The sequence below is a fragment of the Parasteatoda tepidariorum genome, chromosome 1, assembly GCF_043381705.1.
Source record: "Parasteatoda tepidariorum isolate YZ-2023 chromosome 1, CAS_Ptep_4.0, whole genome shotgun sequence".
Taxonomy (NCBI): domain Eukaryota; kingdom Metazoa; phylum Arthropoda; class Arachnida; order Araneae; family Theridiidae; genus Parasteatoda; species Parasteatoda tepidariorum.
Window position 1 is genome coordinate 72,455,510 of NC_092204.1, and position 18,785 is coordinate 72,474,294.

The 18,785-nt window shown below is 29.2% G+C and overlaps 1 protein-coding gene across 6 annotated transcripts in view; it reads left to right on the forward strand.

The window, feature by feature from the left end:
- Positions 1–8,377: 8,377 nt before the first annotated feature.
- LOC107447948 (serine/threonine-protein phosphatase 2A 56 kDa regulatory subunit delta isoform) overlaps positions 8,378–18,785 on the forward strand; it is a 28,190-nt gene continuing 17,782 nt past the window's right edge. For all 6 annotated transcript variants that reach the window (XR_011636976.1, XM_043041517.2, XM_071182136.1 and 3 more), the window contains exons 1-8: positions 8,378–8,707; positions 11,791–11,959; positions 12,192–12,391; positions 13,945–14,055; positions 15,234–15,326; positions 15,421–15,551; positions 18,247–18,306; positions 18,492–18,654. Coding sequence is in view for 5 of the 6 variants with exons in the window: in XM_043041517.2 (XP_042897451.1) it covers positions 8,681–8,707; positions 11,791–11,959; positions 12,192–12,391; positions 13,945–14,055; positions 15,234–15,326; positions 15,421–15,551; positions 18,247–18,306; positions 18,492–18,654 (954 nt within the window). In the remaining variant the exon portion in view is untranslated. The remainder of the gene's footprint in view (positions 8,708–11,790; positions 11,960–12,191; positions 12,392–13,944; positions 14,056–15,233; positions 15,327–15,420; positions 15,552–18,246; positions 18,307–18,491; positions 18,655–18,785) is intronic.

The window sequence follows — 18,785 nt, forward strand, 5'->3', positions numbered from 1 at the left end:
CTTTCTCAAAATCAAGAATATCTTCAATATCCTTGTCAATAAAAGATATTTGTGGTCATGTTGAATATGCCGAAATAATTTGAAATTACTTTTTCCAGATCTCCATTTATTGCGGTCCCGCAGTGGACTGATCGTTAAGACACGGTTCCCAGCAGATCACCGAAGTCAAGCATCACTGGCTGCGGTCAGTGTGCGGGTGGGTGACCACTTGGATCAGTCTGCGTAGGGACCGAGGGTGTGCGGTATTGGTCCTCGTTAAACTGTGCTACCGTAAAGTGCTCGACTTCACGCGCAGGTCGTCGGGCTACCAAAGCGGGGGTGCCATCCCCTCCGCAGAGGATCAAAATTGTGATGGCATGTCTTCGGATTATCCGCCGGGATGTTTCCCACACCGTCGCCAATAGCCCATTGTGCAGCTCTAGTGCGACGTAAATTAACAACAACAACCATTTATTGCGGCTTTTTCACTGCTAATATCTGTTATTCGGTATGTATATTTTCCTCTCCTAAATTCTTTATTTGCACATATTTTAACTTCGTTTGGGTGATAAATAATTTAGTATCTCTTTCATAAGTTTATGTAGCATTATTGTCGGATCATTGTTCTTATTTAAAGCAAAAAATACTTTTATTCTTTATCCAAATTATTTTTTTGTTTAGTTTATAGCGAATCAAGTAATCAATGGCAAGAAGCATGAAGAATTTGGATGTACTTATATTCTATTGTATTTCCCTCATTAAATTTTAGTTGCTTTACATTTGTTAGGAATTTAAGAGTTCGTGTTTGTATTTTTAGTTTGTAAGATGCTGTTAAGAAAGCATTACTATTATTGTAAATGACATTTTTAAAATTTATTTCATAGTTAAGAATAATATGAAGAGTCTTCGTGTTTTGTATATCCAGATGAGTTGCTCTTAGTTTTGTTGCAGGTTTTGACTTTCTCGTCATCGGTTCATGAAATGTATCCTCTAAAGCAGTGCTTGCCATGTAGTACGCGTACCCCTAGGAGTACGGGAACAATTTAGCGGGGATACGCGTTCTTATGTGAAATATCTTGCAAGAAATGAAAATTTCCAAAAAAATTATTCAAAAGCAAAGCTGGCCATGAAAATTTACGATTACGTATTTTTCTATTGGCTATTTTTTGCAGAGTTAACAGTTAATAATTAATGGCGTCAATAGCCGGTTGTGATTTTTACCTTTTGTGCAATTTTTTTATGGTAAAGGTTTGTAATAAATTCTACTTCTCTTGATTATTGTTATAAAGTATAAATTTGCAAATCTTATGGCGTTTATGGATGGTGTTTTCTACACTAGGGAACGCTGCAAGCTCGGGACTGCCTAAATTTCCGGGTAACTGTTTCCGTTGTATTTTAAAGCCATTTGGCATCATTGTGTTTTGAGATTCTTGCAAACAATGTATTTGATTACTTATTACTTATGTTTACAATGCTAACAATACTTGTGTTTACAATACTAAAAGTGCCAACACTAACGTAAGATGGTGCACAGTTGCAACACGAACAAACAGTAATAAACAAATGGAAAGAGGCCAAATCAAGACTGCCAAAAAAGCGAGTTATTCAAAATCTAGCAACCATGTCACCATTCTTAATAATAAATAACAAAATAGCCAAAGCACTTTTTCATTCCAAATTCCCCAGAATTACATAATAACATTAATATCTTATGAAAGACGGCAGATTTGAGCTCAGAAATTATCTAATTTATTTCTTTTATTGAAATCAAAATTATCCGTTTGAAAACATCGCCTATCAGAATAACATGTAGTAAGCAGCTGCAAACTTTTTAACCGGAACTAGAGTAGGTCCCGAGCTCGAGATTGTTATTGTTTACATTTCTATTGAAAACACCATCCATTAGATACGAAAAAAATCAAGAAATTCATGATGACTTTTTACTTTGTCAGCTTTTATTAGGTCACACAACAGGAAAAGATATATTTAATGTTGTCAATAAATGTAGTCCCGCAGTGGACTGATCGTTAAGACACGGTTCCCAGCAGATCACCGAAGTCAAGCATCACTGGCTGCGGTCAGTGTGGAGGTGGGTGACCACTTCGATCAGCCTGCTTAGGGACTGACTGAGGGTGTGCGGTATTGGTCCTCGTTAAACTGTTCTACCGTAAAGTGCTTGACTTCGCGTGCAGGTCGTCGGGCTACCGGAGCTGGGGTGCCATCCCCTCCGCAGAGGATCAAAATTGTGATGGCATGTCTTCGGATCATCCTCCGGGATGTTTCCCAGACCGTCGCCAATAGCCCATAGTGCAGCTCTAGTGCGACGTAAATGAAAAACAACAACAACAATCAATCAATAAATGTATGCAAGAAAACAAAATTTCTTGGAATAAATGAGTAGAAATAAGCTCGGATGGAGAAAAAAATATGGTCGGAATTAATAAATAAAGGACTTATTTTTTATATCTTTTATCCGTCGTTGAACAGCCGACCCAATTTTTGGTTTTACGACTACTAATGATCAACTAAGAGACTTGAGGGACTAGTAGTTATCGACCATGTCAACCTTCATCTATGAAAAGGTACCCCGACATAGACTCGAGTTAACATGTCTTATATATACTAGTGAACTGTAGTTGTATTTTTTTAGTGGTCTTTACGCTACAGACTTATGGCGAAAATTAAAAATGTTGAGCCAACTGTTATATCCACACATTGTTGCATACACAGAGTGGCTTTGGCCGCAATTAAAATGCCCGCTGATCTACAGAAAGTTCTGAATGAAAGCGTGAAAATAGTTAACTTTATCAAAACTCGTCCTTTGAATTCATGACTTTTTTCGCTAATATGCGAAGAAATGGGAAGTAGTCACACCCAGCTTCTTTTTCACACAGATGTTTGTTGGCTATCACGGGGGGAAATTTTAAGCAGACTATTTGAACTGAGACATGAACTTCAATGTTTTCTTAAAGATAATTATGAGCTAAAGAGTTGTTTACATGATATTCAGTGGCTCAGTAAGCTGTCATATTTAGCTGAAATATTTTCAGTTTTAAATTGTTTGATTTTATCTTTACAAGGTAAAGAAATTATATTGTTTCATGCGTGTGATAAAGTAAACGCTACCATCGCAAAATTAAATTTATGGCAAAGAAGAGTTATAAAAATGGAGAAATAGATTCGTATCCCTCTCTTCATGAGTTTATAACAAGTTCCGCTACTACAATTGATGCTGATACTCTGAAATGATTAGCACAGCATTCGGGAAGAACTTGAAAAACTATTTCCCCGATTTAAAAAAAAAAGTAATGAATGGATAAGATATCCGTTTCATATTAATACAACAACCATGCCAGAAGGATTTGTCGCGTGCGGAATAAAAGCAATTATTGGAATTGGCTTCGACGGATTCTTGAAAAATAAACATGAGGAGTGAGTTAACTTTAACAAAATATGTATTCAGTCTTAAGAAAAAGTTGTGAAATATATTTTGCCTTTTCCAGCTTCATATTTATGTGAAATCGTTTTAAATATACTTTACTTTTCAAATCCAAATCAAAGTTTGGGATTACTTAACAAGGATCCATAAATTCTTTTCACGAAATAGCTGAGAACTTTTGTTTAGTTCCCACTTTCACACACAAAAAAAAAGAAGAAAAAAACTAACCATTTAGGACAAATTTAATGAAATTTCGAAAACTGTCCGGTTAATAGCTGGTAATATTTTATATTATAACTGTCGTTGAACAGCCGACCTACTTTTGAGTTTACAACTATCAATGTTCAACTCCGTAGCCGTGTAATTTTGAACCCACTCCAGAAGACAAAGGAACTCCTGGATCAAGAAATGGGAGAAATTTGTTTTCGTGGAGGACTTTTTGATGAAACCAATCCGCATTTGCGCTACGTGGAGAGGAAGACCACGAGAACATCCCACGGTTAGCCTGAGGGCAAGGGGACTATAACTCATGTTCCGTCCACCACTGAGAATATTTCGCTGCAGCACTGTGATCGGATGCGGAATTCGTATCCACCAACTATTGCTGGGATTCAAACCCGGTTCATCTGATTGGAAGCCGAGCGCTATATCTCCTGAACCATATGTTTGAAAAATTGCTATTATCACGTGTAAATTTAAAAATATAAAAAAACGAAAAAGCAAAGACGGAAGGAAATTAGTTTAAAGTTTTCGGAAAGAAGCTTTACACAAAGATTTTAATTAAATTGTTAGGAATTCTAGAAACGTTCTCAATTTTAATAATTCATCTACCGTTCTATGATATAATAATCATCTGCAAAGAAAAAAATTTTAAGAAGTGATTTTGGAAATAATTGTCGCAAACGAAAACACTTCATCAGTTTTGTTAATAATTTCAATTTAAAGCAAGATTGAAAGAGAAACTACAGTTTATTGATACATTAAATATGATAATATACCATCACAGAATATATATTATATAATTTAAAAAAAACTTTTTTGTTGATAAGATTGATATAAAAGATTGTTTTTGTTTAAATAAAAAAAAACTGTATTTGTTTTTTGCTTGCTGGAATAGAGAGGGGTGGGGATGGATATGGTGGCAAGATATGGTGGAATGGGGAGGTTATACAGAAAAGTGTAATAAGTTCGATGGAATAAAAAAAAATTATGACGATTCGATTGTTAGTTCGATAATTAGTAACTGCTAAACTTGTAGTTGGAAAAAAAAAAAAAAAACATTTTACTATCTATTGAAAGCAAATACGGAATTTAAATCTGATGTTCTGATAGGACCATTTTACAGTAAAATTTTAAAATAATCTTTTTTTTAACCGGAATTGCCATTTGTTCCAAAGTTATTGCATGTTAAAGTGCTTTATCTTGATATTTTTTCAATTCTTTTTACTTTAAATTTGGATTATTTATACATTGTGGTAGAAATTTCATTTTCCCCCTCACAAGATCATTATTTCTATTCTTTTTTTTTTCTCTTTTTTTTATAAACTCGCAATCGAGTGGATGTCAATCAAAAGTAGGAAAAAGAGAGAGAGAGAATTGCGTGCACATTTACAATGAAATTTTGAAAGACATAAAAAAAATTATAAAGCGTGAAAACCATTTCTTATTTGAATATTTGAAAGTTTTATCAACGAATAAAATTCTTCTAATTTATTTCTTAGTATTGAATTACACATTTTGTGTTCATTAAGTTAAAAAAAAATTATTTCAAGTTCAGATGGTTATTTTTCAAATTCAGGTAACTGTCCATTTCGTAATAATTAACATGTTAGCAAAATATTCTGACATAAAGTTAGAATAATTATATATTTTAAAACCAAAATGTTCTATGTCTTTTTTTGAAAAATATTGATGTTTAAAGAGAAATAAACAATGATGAATGAGAATCAATTACGAAATTACGTGGATTTTGGAACTAGCAGGGGTGTAGAACCTCATAGTATAGATAACAATGTAAAATCAAGCTTAAAACTTAATATAATCTTTTCCATTTGCAATAGGGTTTGTGGTTTTTAATATTCAACTTCGAAGCCTTATAATTTAAAACCAAAAAAAAAAAAAAAACTCTATTGTTTTACACATCAGGACATACTTTCTTTTTGATGGATTTTTTGATGGAACTAACCTGCTATCCTGTTACATGGAGAAGATAACCGAGAAATCCTCCCACGGTTAGCCGATGCCAATGGGCTTCTAATCCATGATCCGTCTACCACTGAAGATATTTTACGGCAGCACAGATAGGCGCGAGGCTGGAGCAAGATTCATATCGTCCAGCCATTACAAGGATTTGAACTTTTGGCTCACCTAAACAGACTTTTTAGTAATTTAATAAATAATATTAAACGTAATAAATAATAATTATTATAATAAATAATGATAAATATAATAAATAATAATGATTATACTAAATAATGATAACCATGATAAATAATAATAATTATAGTAAATAACAATAATTATAATAAATTACAATAATTATAATTAAAGTTAATAGCAGTATACACAAAAAAATTACTTAAATTTCAAAAAAATTTAAAGAAAAGTTACATTGAGAAATAAATAAAATAAATGTACTTAAAACAGTATTATTAAAAGAAAAAAGATTTCATCGCCGCAAGACGATCACAGGTAACCCATTGTCAAAATGGTTGTTCTCTAATTTTTTTTGGAGAAGCAACTTTATTTTGTTTTTATCGTTAACTGTTAATCCCGAACTGCTCAATAAACAATTTCGCAGACATATTTGAATGCAGTTCAGACTCATTCTATTGTAAATTCTTTTGATAACTAAATAGGAATTGAACAGCCAATCGAGATCAATATTAACATTTTTGGATTGGTACAATGGTGTTTGAAGGAGATTGTGGGCTGCATCATGCACCTGTTTCGGATTCACAAGTTCATACATGAAATATGATTTGAAAGTTAGACTTTTTTTCAATTTTACGAGAATAATGAATGAATCATTTATATTGCGTGGAAGACAATCTACGGTCTTCTGCAAGTCATTGGGTACGTTGATAATGGATCCTTTTGTCCCTAACTGGTGATTAACACCCAGTTCTCGTATTTGCATGAAAGTGATTCAGAGAGTTACCATTCGCTCTTCTGTAGGGTTCAATTCTCTTAACCGCTTTGGTAGTTTTGTGAGGGACGGGCTTCATGCTTGTATTTTCGAACGGAATCCTTTCGTTTTTCCGTTCGTATGTAACGCTTAAGGTATTCCCGTCTACGTTCTTTGGCTTCGGCTTTTTCAGCCTCTGTAAGATTGGGCCTTGGCATCGCTTTTTTCTTGCTTCAACTCTAACTTTTGGGACCAAGTCAATCAGTTTGGGCCCTTTTTATTTGCGATATTCACCTGTTGCGATATTCATCCAGTTTGAACTGTAGGTTAGAATTTCTGATTCGTAATTAAAACAATAAAAACAAAAATATTGTTCAAATGATGAAATTCTCTTTTATTCACAACTCAAAAAATATTTATGAGACCTCTCTGGTCACATATCTCAAAAATAAACCCACCAACTTAATGCAGAACAAAATTAAAAGGGAAAAAAAGAATTCTGAAAAATTTACAATTTATTAATTATTATTTTTAATTCCATGCGTCGGCTGGACAAAATTTTGCACAAAGATTATTGTCAATAAAAATAAAGCGTACTTTTTTACCGTTTAATAAATGTCAAACGATTAGCAAGCTTAGACACTTATTTAAATAAGTTTATCACAAAATTTTGCTTAAATAATGTTATATGGGAAACTATTGAAAAAAAAAATGTGAAATTACTGAAATGGTTGGATTACTTAATTAGGAAAAAAAACCCGCCAATTGTAGTTTTAAGCCTTTAATTTGGAATTGTAATCAAAATCAAAAATGAAATAATAGCAGAGAATATAAAAAAAGGATATAAATAAAGTTTACAGGTAAATAATTCTAAGGTCGGAATAACGAAATATTTAACGATTAAACAATACATATGTAACTTTTATTAATTTTAAGCTCATGCCAACCGAAGAATGATGTTAAATTTGGATGTTTATGTGAGAAAATTGGATAATATGGGGTTTTCTAATTAACACAAATGCGCTTACGACAATTGTAAAAGATGGTTTCAGACTATTATGTTATTATATAAGACATAAAAAATTCTTAGTATAAATAAATACTTCACAAAACTAAAGTACTCCCTTAAAAACCAATATCACAACACAATTCATCGCCATCCTTTCTTTTACATCATTATTAGTAAAGCAAAATACGCAATCTATACTAAAAATCGGAAGAAAAATACAACCACTCCCAATTACATCCTAAATTCTATTTAAATGCAAAAAATTATTAATAACAAATCATTTCTGCCATTCTATTACAGGGCTCTTTTAAATATGATGCTTTTAAGTTCACTAAAATCCAACATTTCACTTCATATTATACCTTTTTTTTTATTTAATTTGAGTGCATCAATTGTATGATGTTAGAATGAATGATTAAAGTAAGCAGATAAAAATTATTTAATGCTATTCAATTTAGTTAAATTTTAGCATGTAATTATACAATTATAGATATTTTATCAACTAGGGGCGTCGCAATGGGAGGTCACGGATGGTTTCCGTGACTCCCAAAGATTTTAACCATTCGGCAAATTTTGCTAGGCCATTCAACATATTAACGAAAATAAATTTTGTCTCATTTTATTTAAGAATCTACCGATCGTAGCCCTTAATGTAATTAAAATAAATTACAAGAAATATCAAAGTATAAAAAATGGAGCAATAAATAAAACATGGAAGAAAAGAGTGAGAAGCATGCTCGAAAGTTAGCGAGCGATAATAATCAGAAACATCGATTAAGCAATAACGATAATAACGATGACAATTACAGCCAATCAAATAGGTGAATTCAATTAAGGCGTCTGGTAGCCAAGCAACAGCCAGAATGAGAAATTTTAAATTCATTTTGAGAAATTTTAAATATGAACAATTCTGTACTCCATAAAAAATTAAATTTTTTTTTTATTTACTATTTAAAGACAAAACGACTCTTTTAAAGATAAACAGCTGCCATTTTATTTTCTTTCTTTATTTTTTCGATTTGATGCTCGGTTGACACCACGGAAAATGGAATTTTTGGCAACGACAAATGTATGTGTAGCGTAGCGTAGGCCTTGAGCCATGGTAATGTTTGTGTAATGTAAAGAAATGCCGAATAAATCTGAAAAAGAAAAGGTTCGTATTTGTTGCTCGAAGTTTACTAGAACAACACAAATTATGAAATAGTAAATTATAAAATATTCATTTTACTTTGAAACATTTACATCAAAGCTACTTTTGTTTGCTGTCATCACAATCCCATAAGTCATATTTATCTTGGATATAAATCAATCATTGCTAAATATAGTCTTATAAATGTTTAATTAATTCTTAGATTTGTTATTGCATATTAATAAAGTCAATGCGATGTTAAGGATTCATGAATTATTGGTTTTTGTTGTGTATTCCTCGATTAATTGAATAAGTCTTATGTCCCCGGAACGTCATCATTTGTTTACAAATAAAACCTTCCCGTACAATTTTTTTCTAATTTGACTGTTACCAATTTACATTTTCAAAATGATTTACTTTTAGAGGCTTGCTCTCGCATCTGATTAATTCATGGATTATCTTAGTAACGTATTTGTGACGTCTGTATTATGGTGTTTTGTAACATCGTAGATGCGAACATTCATCTGCATATATGATTATCGTAATCTGCGTTTGCATTAGAAATTTTATTTAGGTTGTAATAAAGATAATAAGTTGCAAATGTACTTAATTATTAGTTCACAGAAAATAAAATCCCTTGAATGCTTTCGTTAGGATATTTTAAAACATAGTGTAGAACAATGTAATTTCATAATTCATTTAGTAATATGAATTAGTTTAAAAATGAAAAAGTTTTGTGTGCAAATAGTGGATTTTAGTTCAATAATTAATAACAGTTAAAAAATGCCTGATCTATTTTATGCAGTGAATTATTAAGGTTTTAAAACCTAATTAATTTTTTTTTTTTTTTTTTTTAATTTAGCTTAATATTTATATGCTATATTCTATGTTTATCATTTACTATTAAACTCTCGAGTGATGAAATTAGAAGCTTTTTTGAATTAACTTGGTTTTAATTACATAATTTATGCTTGTATAATTTTTCCAAAAAAAATAACAAAAAAACCCTGATTTATTTGTAAATTTTTAAAAGATAAAATGGTACTTTAATTTGGAATGTAAAGAATTATTGTAGTTTGAAATTTATATTTGTAGCTAAATATTGAAAGTTCTCTTTGTGAATATCAGTCTTCATATTTTAAATGATTTTTTTTAACATCTACTTTCGTATATTAACTATTTGCAAAGAGGAAAAATATTTTAGTTTTTTTTTTTTTCAAGGAAAAAAGAAATTTGTTAAACTTTTCTAATGTGTTTTTGAATAATGTAATAAAGTAGTTAAATGGTTGAAATTTATTAAAATTTAACTTACTTATTCATTCCTCGACATTGTGCAGATAGAACCACACTTGATTCAAAATATTTTTATTAATCAGGCATTAAAAAAATTTATAAATGTAGCTTTTTTAGCAATGAAAAGAAAACTATTTTTTTCTTCTTCAAGACGATTATTTTTTAAATCCTAATTATTAATAAAACTTTAAAAAATTGTACTCTATAATTTTTTCCTCTACGAAAATCTCAAATGTTTGTCGAATTTTTATTTTTTTCTTAAAAACAATTAAATACAACTTGATTTCTTATGTTTTACTTTGTTATAATTACAATATAACTTAGATAATTTTAAACTTATTCTTATTTAATATTTTAACTTGAAATTACATATATTCATTTAAAATAAAGTTCAAGTTCATAGATATTGAGAAGAAAGATGCCCATCTATTAAGTATTATATTTGGGTGCTAAGATCTCATAAATGAATTTACAAGTGTGATACTCTGGTTTATAGAAAAAAATGAACCAGTCACTTATTACTTGTACAAAACATTTTCTTTTATTAAATTTTATCTGTGGATGACAAAAATAATAGTGAGACAAAACTCTCATGCAGAGTTAATTTTCTTCTATATAGCATATCGCATATTTGAACTCAACAAAGCGCGTATTTATAACTGAACTTCGTTTAAAAGCGTTAAATAAACTAAAGCTTTTACTAATTTTAAGTTGGTCCCTCCTACATAATAGTGAAAAAATATCTTGCATTTTAATTAAAATATTTATTAAGTTACATGTGATATGAATATTGCCAATTGGCCGTCTTTTAGAATGTTTTTTAATAAAAATAATTTATAAATTATTATTTCAACTAATATAAAATTATGTTTTTAAAATATTTTCAAATAAATTTCCTAATAGAAAGATCAGAATCAAAGATTCTCTGTTTCTGTTAGTATTTTTTTTAAAAATTTATTTCCATCTCAGTGTTTAGCAACATTAATAATATTAAAAGTGAAAGATTTTTTCTATAAAACTAAATAAATGACTCTGTTTATTTATTATTATAAGTGTGTGTAAGAAAATTTAATCCAAAATCATCCATGTATTAGTAAAACTAAATTAAATAATGTATTTCTGAATATCTTTCTGGTAAATCTTGATTATTATTAGTAATTAGGACCAAATTTACTTTTGCTGTACAAATTGCCAATTCTACTTGCACAAATCATACCCTAAATTATTAATACCCTATTTAACCCTGTACAACACTGTCATCCTTGCACTATTCAACAAATACTGAGTAACCGCATGTTTAATTTGAAAAATAAAAAATTTAATTCACTTAAGGTTTTCAGAGGAAAGATATTTAAATAATCACAGTTTTATTATAAATGTGCTACTAGTTTTTTACTGTTGTTAAAGAGTAACCATAATTATTTTAAAACTGATCAGAATTGTGACCTAGCTACTGTTCAAATGTCAGAAATTTTTTTTTTGCGAAGATCATTGTGAAAAATAATATTAAAAAATTATCATTTGCAATATTAATAATTAAATTCATGTTTAGTGGGTACAAGTAGTGCTGAAGTAGTGATTTTTAACATAATAATGTACTATAATTGTTAATAACATACTTGATATGAGAATAACATGATTAGTTGCAAATATTTTGATTTAGAGAGAATGCATTATTTAAAGAGTAAATTCAGGTTTAATATGTATTTAGACGTGGTGATAAATTTTATTATTTTTTTCTTTCTTCTTCTTTTTAAGTATTTGAGTTCAAGCATTGATACTGTCATCCCTCATAATCATTATTCTTTTTTCAGTTTTCCACTGTTGTCACTGGAGATAATAAAAACGCTGTACCTCCACCTACACAGTTAACTAAAATCAAATACAGTGGTCCCCCATATATCAAAAAAGACAAGCGACAAACTTCATCTAGGTTTAATATATCTAAAAACAGAGAACTGCAGAAACTACCTCTACTCAAAGGTATGTGAAGCTTCATATATATTAAAAAATTATATATACTTAATATCATTGTAAATCCAACTCTTCAGTTTTTAAATATAACCTATTGAAAGTAGAATCTGTGGTAGATTAAGAAAAAGTATAGGAAGTTTCGTTTAAAGTGTTTTTATTCATTATTATTACCACTATAAAGAAACAAATTTGTTAATTTTAACTTTTTAATGTATTTTTAAAATTGGTCATTTAATTTTAGATGCGCAAGGTAATGAGTGGGAAGAGTTGTTCATCCAAAAGCTCCGGCAATGTTGTGTACTATTTGACTTTGCTACGGATCCCCTCAGTGACTTGAAATATAAAGAAGTCAAGCGAGCTGCTTTAAATGAAATGCTTGACTATATTTTCACTCAAAGAGGAGTAATAACAGAGGCAATATATCCTGAAATTGTACACATGGTAAGTTATTTTCTTTGGGAAATTATTTTTCTGTATAAACATGTATAATTAAAATTAAGTAAAGAAAATTCAAAAACATTTTATATATAAATGTAGTTTTGAGTTAAATGAAAGAAATTTTGTCTGTGTGAAAAATATTGCTTCGAGACACAGTAAAAAGTCTCGTATCAAGTCACAGTCTCAAAACACAGTAAAATAAAAGGACTTTTTTCAAATTTTCCTAAACAGGAATTTTTGGTCAAATGGAAACCACTGAATACTTTTTAAAGCAGCTGTTGTTTCCCTGATGAACATGAAAGAGATTTTGACCTTTACATCAACTTCCAGATGAAATCCAATTACATAAAATCTTCTGATTTGTTTATGAACTGAGAGACCTTCTTCCCCACTCATTTTCACAACTAATGCTTCAATACACTAAAAAATCACCTTGTACTAGAAACTAAATGAAAGGTTCAAAAAGAATGACTGTCACTAGAGTTCACCCATTAGCAGGGGAAAAAAATAGTGCTTCACCCCATTGTCTAAAATCCACCCGACTTCACCAATTATAGGTTTATATGAACTAATGGCAACCCTCTATCAGTTCGAAGAACAAATGCACTATCTTCACTTGTTCTGTTCAGGAAAAGGAATTAACTTGCTTAAATTAAGATTGATTTCATTAGGTGTAATATTTACTTCCTCTTAAATTTGATAAATTTACTTTTTATGTTCATATTAAATAATGCATTTTTGATTGTTTTGCACGATATTGCTGCAAAGAAGCTGTTTTCCTTCGGCTTGAGTAAAAATTTGTGTCGTTGTAACAAAGTTCAATTGTTCTATCTTATATTTATTTTTAGGATAGTTGATTCTATTAGTACATTTCTAAAATTATTTACACTTATTTTAAAAATTTACTAATGTGGACTCAAGTATTATAATACATTTTGGTTTAAAGTGGGTAAAAATTATGTGTAAAATCAAATCAACTACAGTAGCATTTGATTGTAAAAAGACTGTTACACTACTTTTCAGCTAATCACCTCAACTTCTGGGAATCTTACAATATTTTGAAAGATTTTAATAATTAAGTTGATGATCTTTCTAGTATCCCATTCTTTTCTAAAGTTAGAAAATCTACATCTTACACATTTGCTGTTCTTATCCTACACACCCGTATCTTATCACCCATTTTTCTTCTACCACTATTAGTTAAACATATTATTCTCATGTTTTCTTCTCTCATTTTGTGTTGGGTCACTAATAAAAGTTATTTTTATAGAACTAGGAACTACAATATGTCCATTTGTGTCATTATTTGTGCTTGCTGGATAACTTTTTTTTTCTTCTTAATTTCATTATTTGCACCTTTGATTTGTTTAATGCTGAATGTTCTATCTATAAACTTTATACTTATATTTTACATTGCAGGGCTTAAATTTAATTCCTAATTTTTGCTTTGGCAATACATTGAACAACTATTTTTAGTTTAAAATTTCTGTTGGAATGTCTACTTTTGTACCTAACTTCTTTTAAAGTGACAATGATGACCTAAATTCCTTTTATAGTTTAGTTGCAATGTGTTTCGCACATTACCGCCATCATCCAATCCTAGTGGAGCAGAATTTGATCCTGAGGAAGATGAACCTACTCTGGAAGCTGCTTGGCCACACCTTCAAGTAAAAAAAAATTATCTTCTAGTGACTTTAGCTCTAACATGTTACATACTCATAGGCTCATGAACTCACGTTCTGAAATGATTTATCTATGTAGTTACTGACTTCAGAACATATGTATATGAATGATGGAGAATCAGAAGCATTATTGCTAAATCTCTGTATTATGTGCTTTATCCAGAAATTACTATTTTTATCCTTTCATTACAGATCTTAACTCTTAATTCAATTTTTTTTAAAATAAAACTGTTTTCAATTTTCTTGCAACCTGCGTAAAAAAGTTTTAATTTTCTTTTAATCGTATACAATTTTGATATATTTTGCTCTCAAAAAATAAATTCCACTCTTATTAATTATACAAATGGTTTTTATCAAAAAAATCTCTTAAATTTTTTTTTTTCTTCAATAGGTATCAATGTATATATATTTTCTGGAAAAGTAGTTCGTGACTAACAATTATTTAATCACAAAATTGATTTTTATTATTTTCGCATTGCCTTGCCTTAACCTTGTTTGCCCACCCATAACAAAGAATTATGATGCACTGTAGGGAACTTAACTACATTTTAAATCTACTATTTTGCTCAAAGCGACTGATTTTCCTGCCCCTAATTAATACTAAAAGTTCAGATTTTGAACATGACTTAAAAACCGGAAGAACAAATCAGCTTTTTAAATTTTCAACAACCTTTTCTCTGCAACCTCTTTTATATTCAAAGTAAAATGAAGATGTAGTTGTTTGAACTAGTTAATGTTATTAAATACATCACTGATGTTAAAGAAATTTTTTTTTCACTTCAAAGATTCTAGGCCATTTTTGAGGAGATCTGTAAAATAAATACTTAAAAATATTCATACTGTATTAGAAAGACACTATGCCTAGTGCTGCTGATTTTTAACTCCTGTTGCTCTTGTGTATTTTTAATAGATTTTTTTACTTAAAATATCCTCATATAAATGTTCCTTTCTTTCTTTCTTTTTTTTCATTCTGTTTGAACATCAAGTTTTCTACTATGTTCCTTTGATTATAAATAAATTTGTTAAAAGTTTTTATTTCTTATTATATTTTTCAAAAATATTTAAATGATGAACTATTTTTAATTTTCTATGTTGAAGCACATTAAAAATATCTTATTTGTTTAACATGAAGTAACATTTATGTTTCATAAATTTGATTGCAGTTGGTGTATGAATTTTTCCTCAGATTTTTAGAATCACCTGATTTTCAGCCAAATATTGTTAAGCGTTACATTGATCAAAAATTTGTTCTTCAGGTAGGATTTATTTTTCATCTTTCAATTCTATTTATTGTATTGAAGTATTTGTAACTATATTTTGGTATTTTTATTCCATTTTATTATTACGTAGTTATTGGAATTGTTTGATAGTGAAGATCCACGTGAACGGGACTTCTTAAAAACTACGCTTCACAGAATATATGGAAAATTTTTGGGTTTAAGAGCATACATACGTAAGCAAATAAATAATATTTTTTACAGGTATGTATTGTTTATTATTCTTTTCATAAAATTACAGATTAAATACATTTTTTTAACCCGCATTATTTTTTTAAAATTATAAAAATTTGCATAGTTTTCTTAACTTACTTATAATCCAGTTACATTTACACAATTATTGTTTCCCCAAATATTTAAAAATGCTATGTAGCAGAGTATTTATAACTTTTTATCAGTAGTTGTCTGCAATATAACTGAAATAATTTGCAATTAAGCATCAGTTCAAAAACTTTTTATATTCAATTTTAAGTAAGAATATTTTAATTTAAGTTAAATGGAAAATGAAGTACTCAGAAACTCTTAATTCTGAATTATTATCAATACCCAAGTCTTAACTTTTCAAAAATATTTTGTAGGGTTATTTTAGTCTAAATGTTATACCTTTTTAAAGCTAAGTACTATGTTGTGTTTAAGATTTTACCAAGGTGTTAGTAAAATAACCATCATTACTTCTGATGCAATTATCAAAAATAGCATAACTTTCAATAATTTAATATTATTACCTTTTTATAAAACACTTTCCGTAAGTCTTTCATTCTTATTAACTGTCCCTAAATATAGATTGGGCACTATTTGCTCAATAATCAGATTTGCAAAAACACATGCCTTTTACATGTTATTGAGTATCTTTTAAAGGGAAAAAAAAATTTAAATTTTAGCGTTGTAGCATGTTTTTTAATAATTACTAGGTGAGAAGTACATACCAAAAAATTTTTTAATAAATTGCTTACATCAATATTGCTAAAGTGAAACACCAAAAAATTTCAAGATGTTGATTTTTTGAAATGTGCCCCTGCCAGATAAATCTGCAACATGTATGGATAAGAGAGGGTGTAAGAGTGTTTTGTGGGGTACAGAATGGCATCAATTTCTTGTACTAACCTCTCCGATCCAGTTTTTCCCCCCAGTTCCCAACTGTTCTACACAAAAGAGTGTTTTTTCTTAAAATCCTGTTACGAAAGATCGATTTTAGTTATCTACTCTTTTTGAGGCCATATGGTACATTAGTAAGTGCTGTTATATGGAGTTGGATAATTCAATTCAGAACATGTTCAAACAAATTCTAGCGTGTCTTTCTTAAATCTCTAGTTCAAGGACAGATGTAGACTTGTATTGTTGTAATTTTTTTGGACCAATTTGTTAGTTTCTGAGGTTGTCATACACACTTTTTGAAATAGGGTTTTTATAGTCTCTGATATTTATTTTGTTAAAGTATATACAGTAGGCAAATTTAAAAAAAAATGAAAATCTTTAGTAACTTTTGATTTAATTATGTTTTCTAGTACTAGGACTTAATGTGAAGGATTTGATGGCCTAACCTTAAGCATGCAACTTAATTTGAGCAGATAGTATTTTAAATTACCAAATTGGATACAAAAAGTATTTTCTCTAAATAAACTCTTCCCCCCCCTACCCTACTTTTTACAGATTTGGATTCATAAACCTTAATTATGAGGGTGGAGAGGGTCACTGCAATCTTGAAAATATTGTCCTAATAGTTTAGGCGAGCGAGCTGATAAAAGTTTGTTTCTCTTACTATTAATTTTACTATACTAAAAGTAGTCTTATTTTAAAATTTTTATTCTTCAAAAACTATTTGACTGATTTTGTTCTAATTTTGGATTTCGAAACTTTACACCGAGTAGGTTAAATTGGTGTATAAATTTGTTCACCTTGCGATTTAAAATTTTTTGATCCTTAATAAATTAAATGATAAAAGTGGTAAATAATTTTTGAAAATAATTTTTTTCATGGCTTTTTAATTCTAGATACATCTTTGGATAAGTGAGTTTTATTATTAAGGACAATGTTTATTAAAATTTTTTTTATTTGCTTTAAAAAAAATTTTTTATGGTGAAGTATGCAGTTAAGGAACTTGGCATTAAGGGGTCCAAACTTTCAACTGCTGTTTTGCCTAAAATATTGGGACCATATTTTCTAAGATTGCAGCTATCCCTAAATTTTTTATGATAAGAAATCCAAATATGATGCGAAGGAGCATGTTTATTCAGAAACTACAATTTTGTGTCTAACTTCGCAATTTAAATTATTGTCTGTAGAAATTGATTTACAAATTTAGGGTTAGACCCTCGAACCATTTAAGAGGGAGTTTGATTTGAAAATCTGATACTTTGATCAAAAATTATAAAAGATACATTAACACTATATAAAGTGCATTAACATTTAGTTACTATTTATGAAGAATTGTTTATGAAGTAATTGATTATAATTTTTCTTTTGATAATAATTTTTCTTTTTTTTCTTTCCATAAGACAGTTTTTTTTTAAAATACCAACCATAATCAGGTCAAATGTTAGTGATAAGTATTTTTGTCACCTATGCATTGCTGCTAATAGGTCATAGAAGGTTTATTGTTTTATAAAAAGAAATTGTCTTGTGTTTTCATGAATTGCAATTGAAATTTTTAAGAAAATTGTGACAATTTATTAATTTTAAAACGTTTATAAATTGAACTTTTTAGGAAGTTTGCTTTTTCAGTCAATGTTTTGTATGTTTATTTAGCAAATCAATTTTCATTATTTTCCTTCTTAGCTTTATTTAAGAAACCGAACATCATGAAGGTTTTATTAATGTTGAAATTTTTAAGAAAATTGCTTTTTATTCAGGGTTCTGTATGTTGAATTAGTTAATCAATTTTCAATATTTTCCTTCTTAGATTTATCTATGAAACTGAACATCATAACGGTATAGCTGAATTGCTGGAAATCTTAGGAAGGTGAATGGATTGCTATTATTGAATTTTTCAACTTTTTATGATTTATTTTATTGTTTTAAATCTTTGGTATATATTGTGCATAGTATTTTGATGCCTCAATTCTTGGTAATTATTTTTGTTGGTCACAAATCATGTATTTTTAAAAAAATTTTTTTTATTTTTTATTTTTTATTTTTATTTTTTAGTATCATAAATGGTTTTGCCTTACCATTAAAAGAAGAGCACAAAGTATTCCTTTTGAAGGTCTTAATGCCATTGCATAAAGTTAAATCCCTTAGTGTGTATCATCCTCAGTTAGCTTATTGTGTAGTACAGTTTTTAGAAAAGGATCCAAGCCTCACAGAATCAGTGAGTATTAAAAATGTTTTGTGCTCTGAATTTCACGTTCTTTAAGATATAAAAGGTAATAATTTTACAATATTGAGAACTACAATGAAACCTTGGTTAAGCGGACATTCTTGGGAGCAATAAAATTGTCC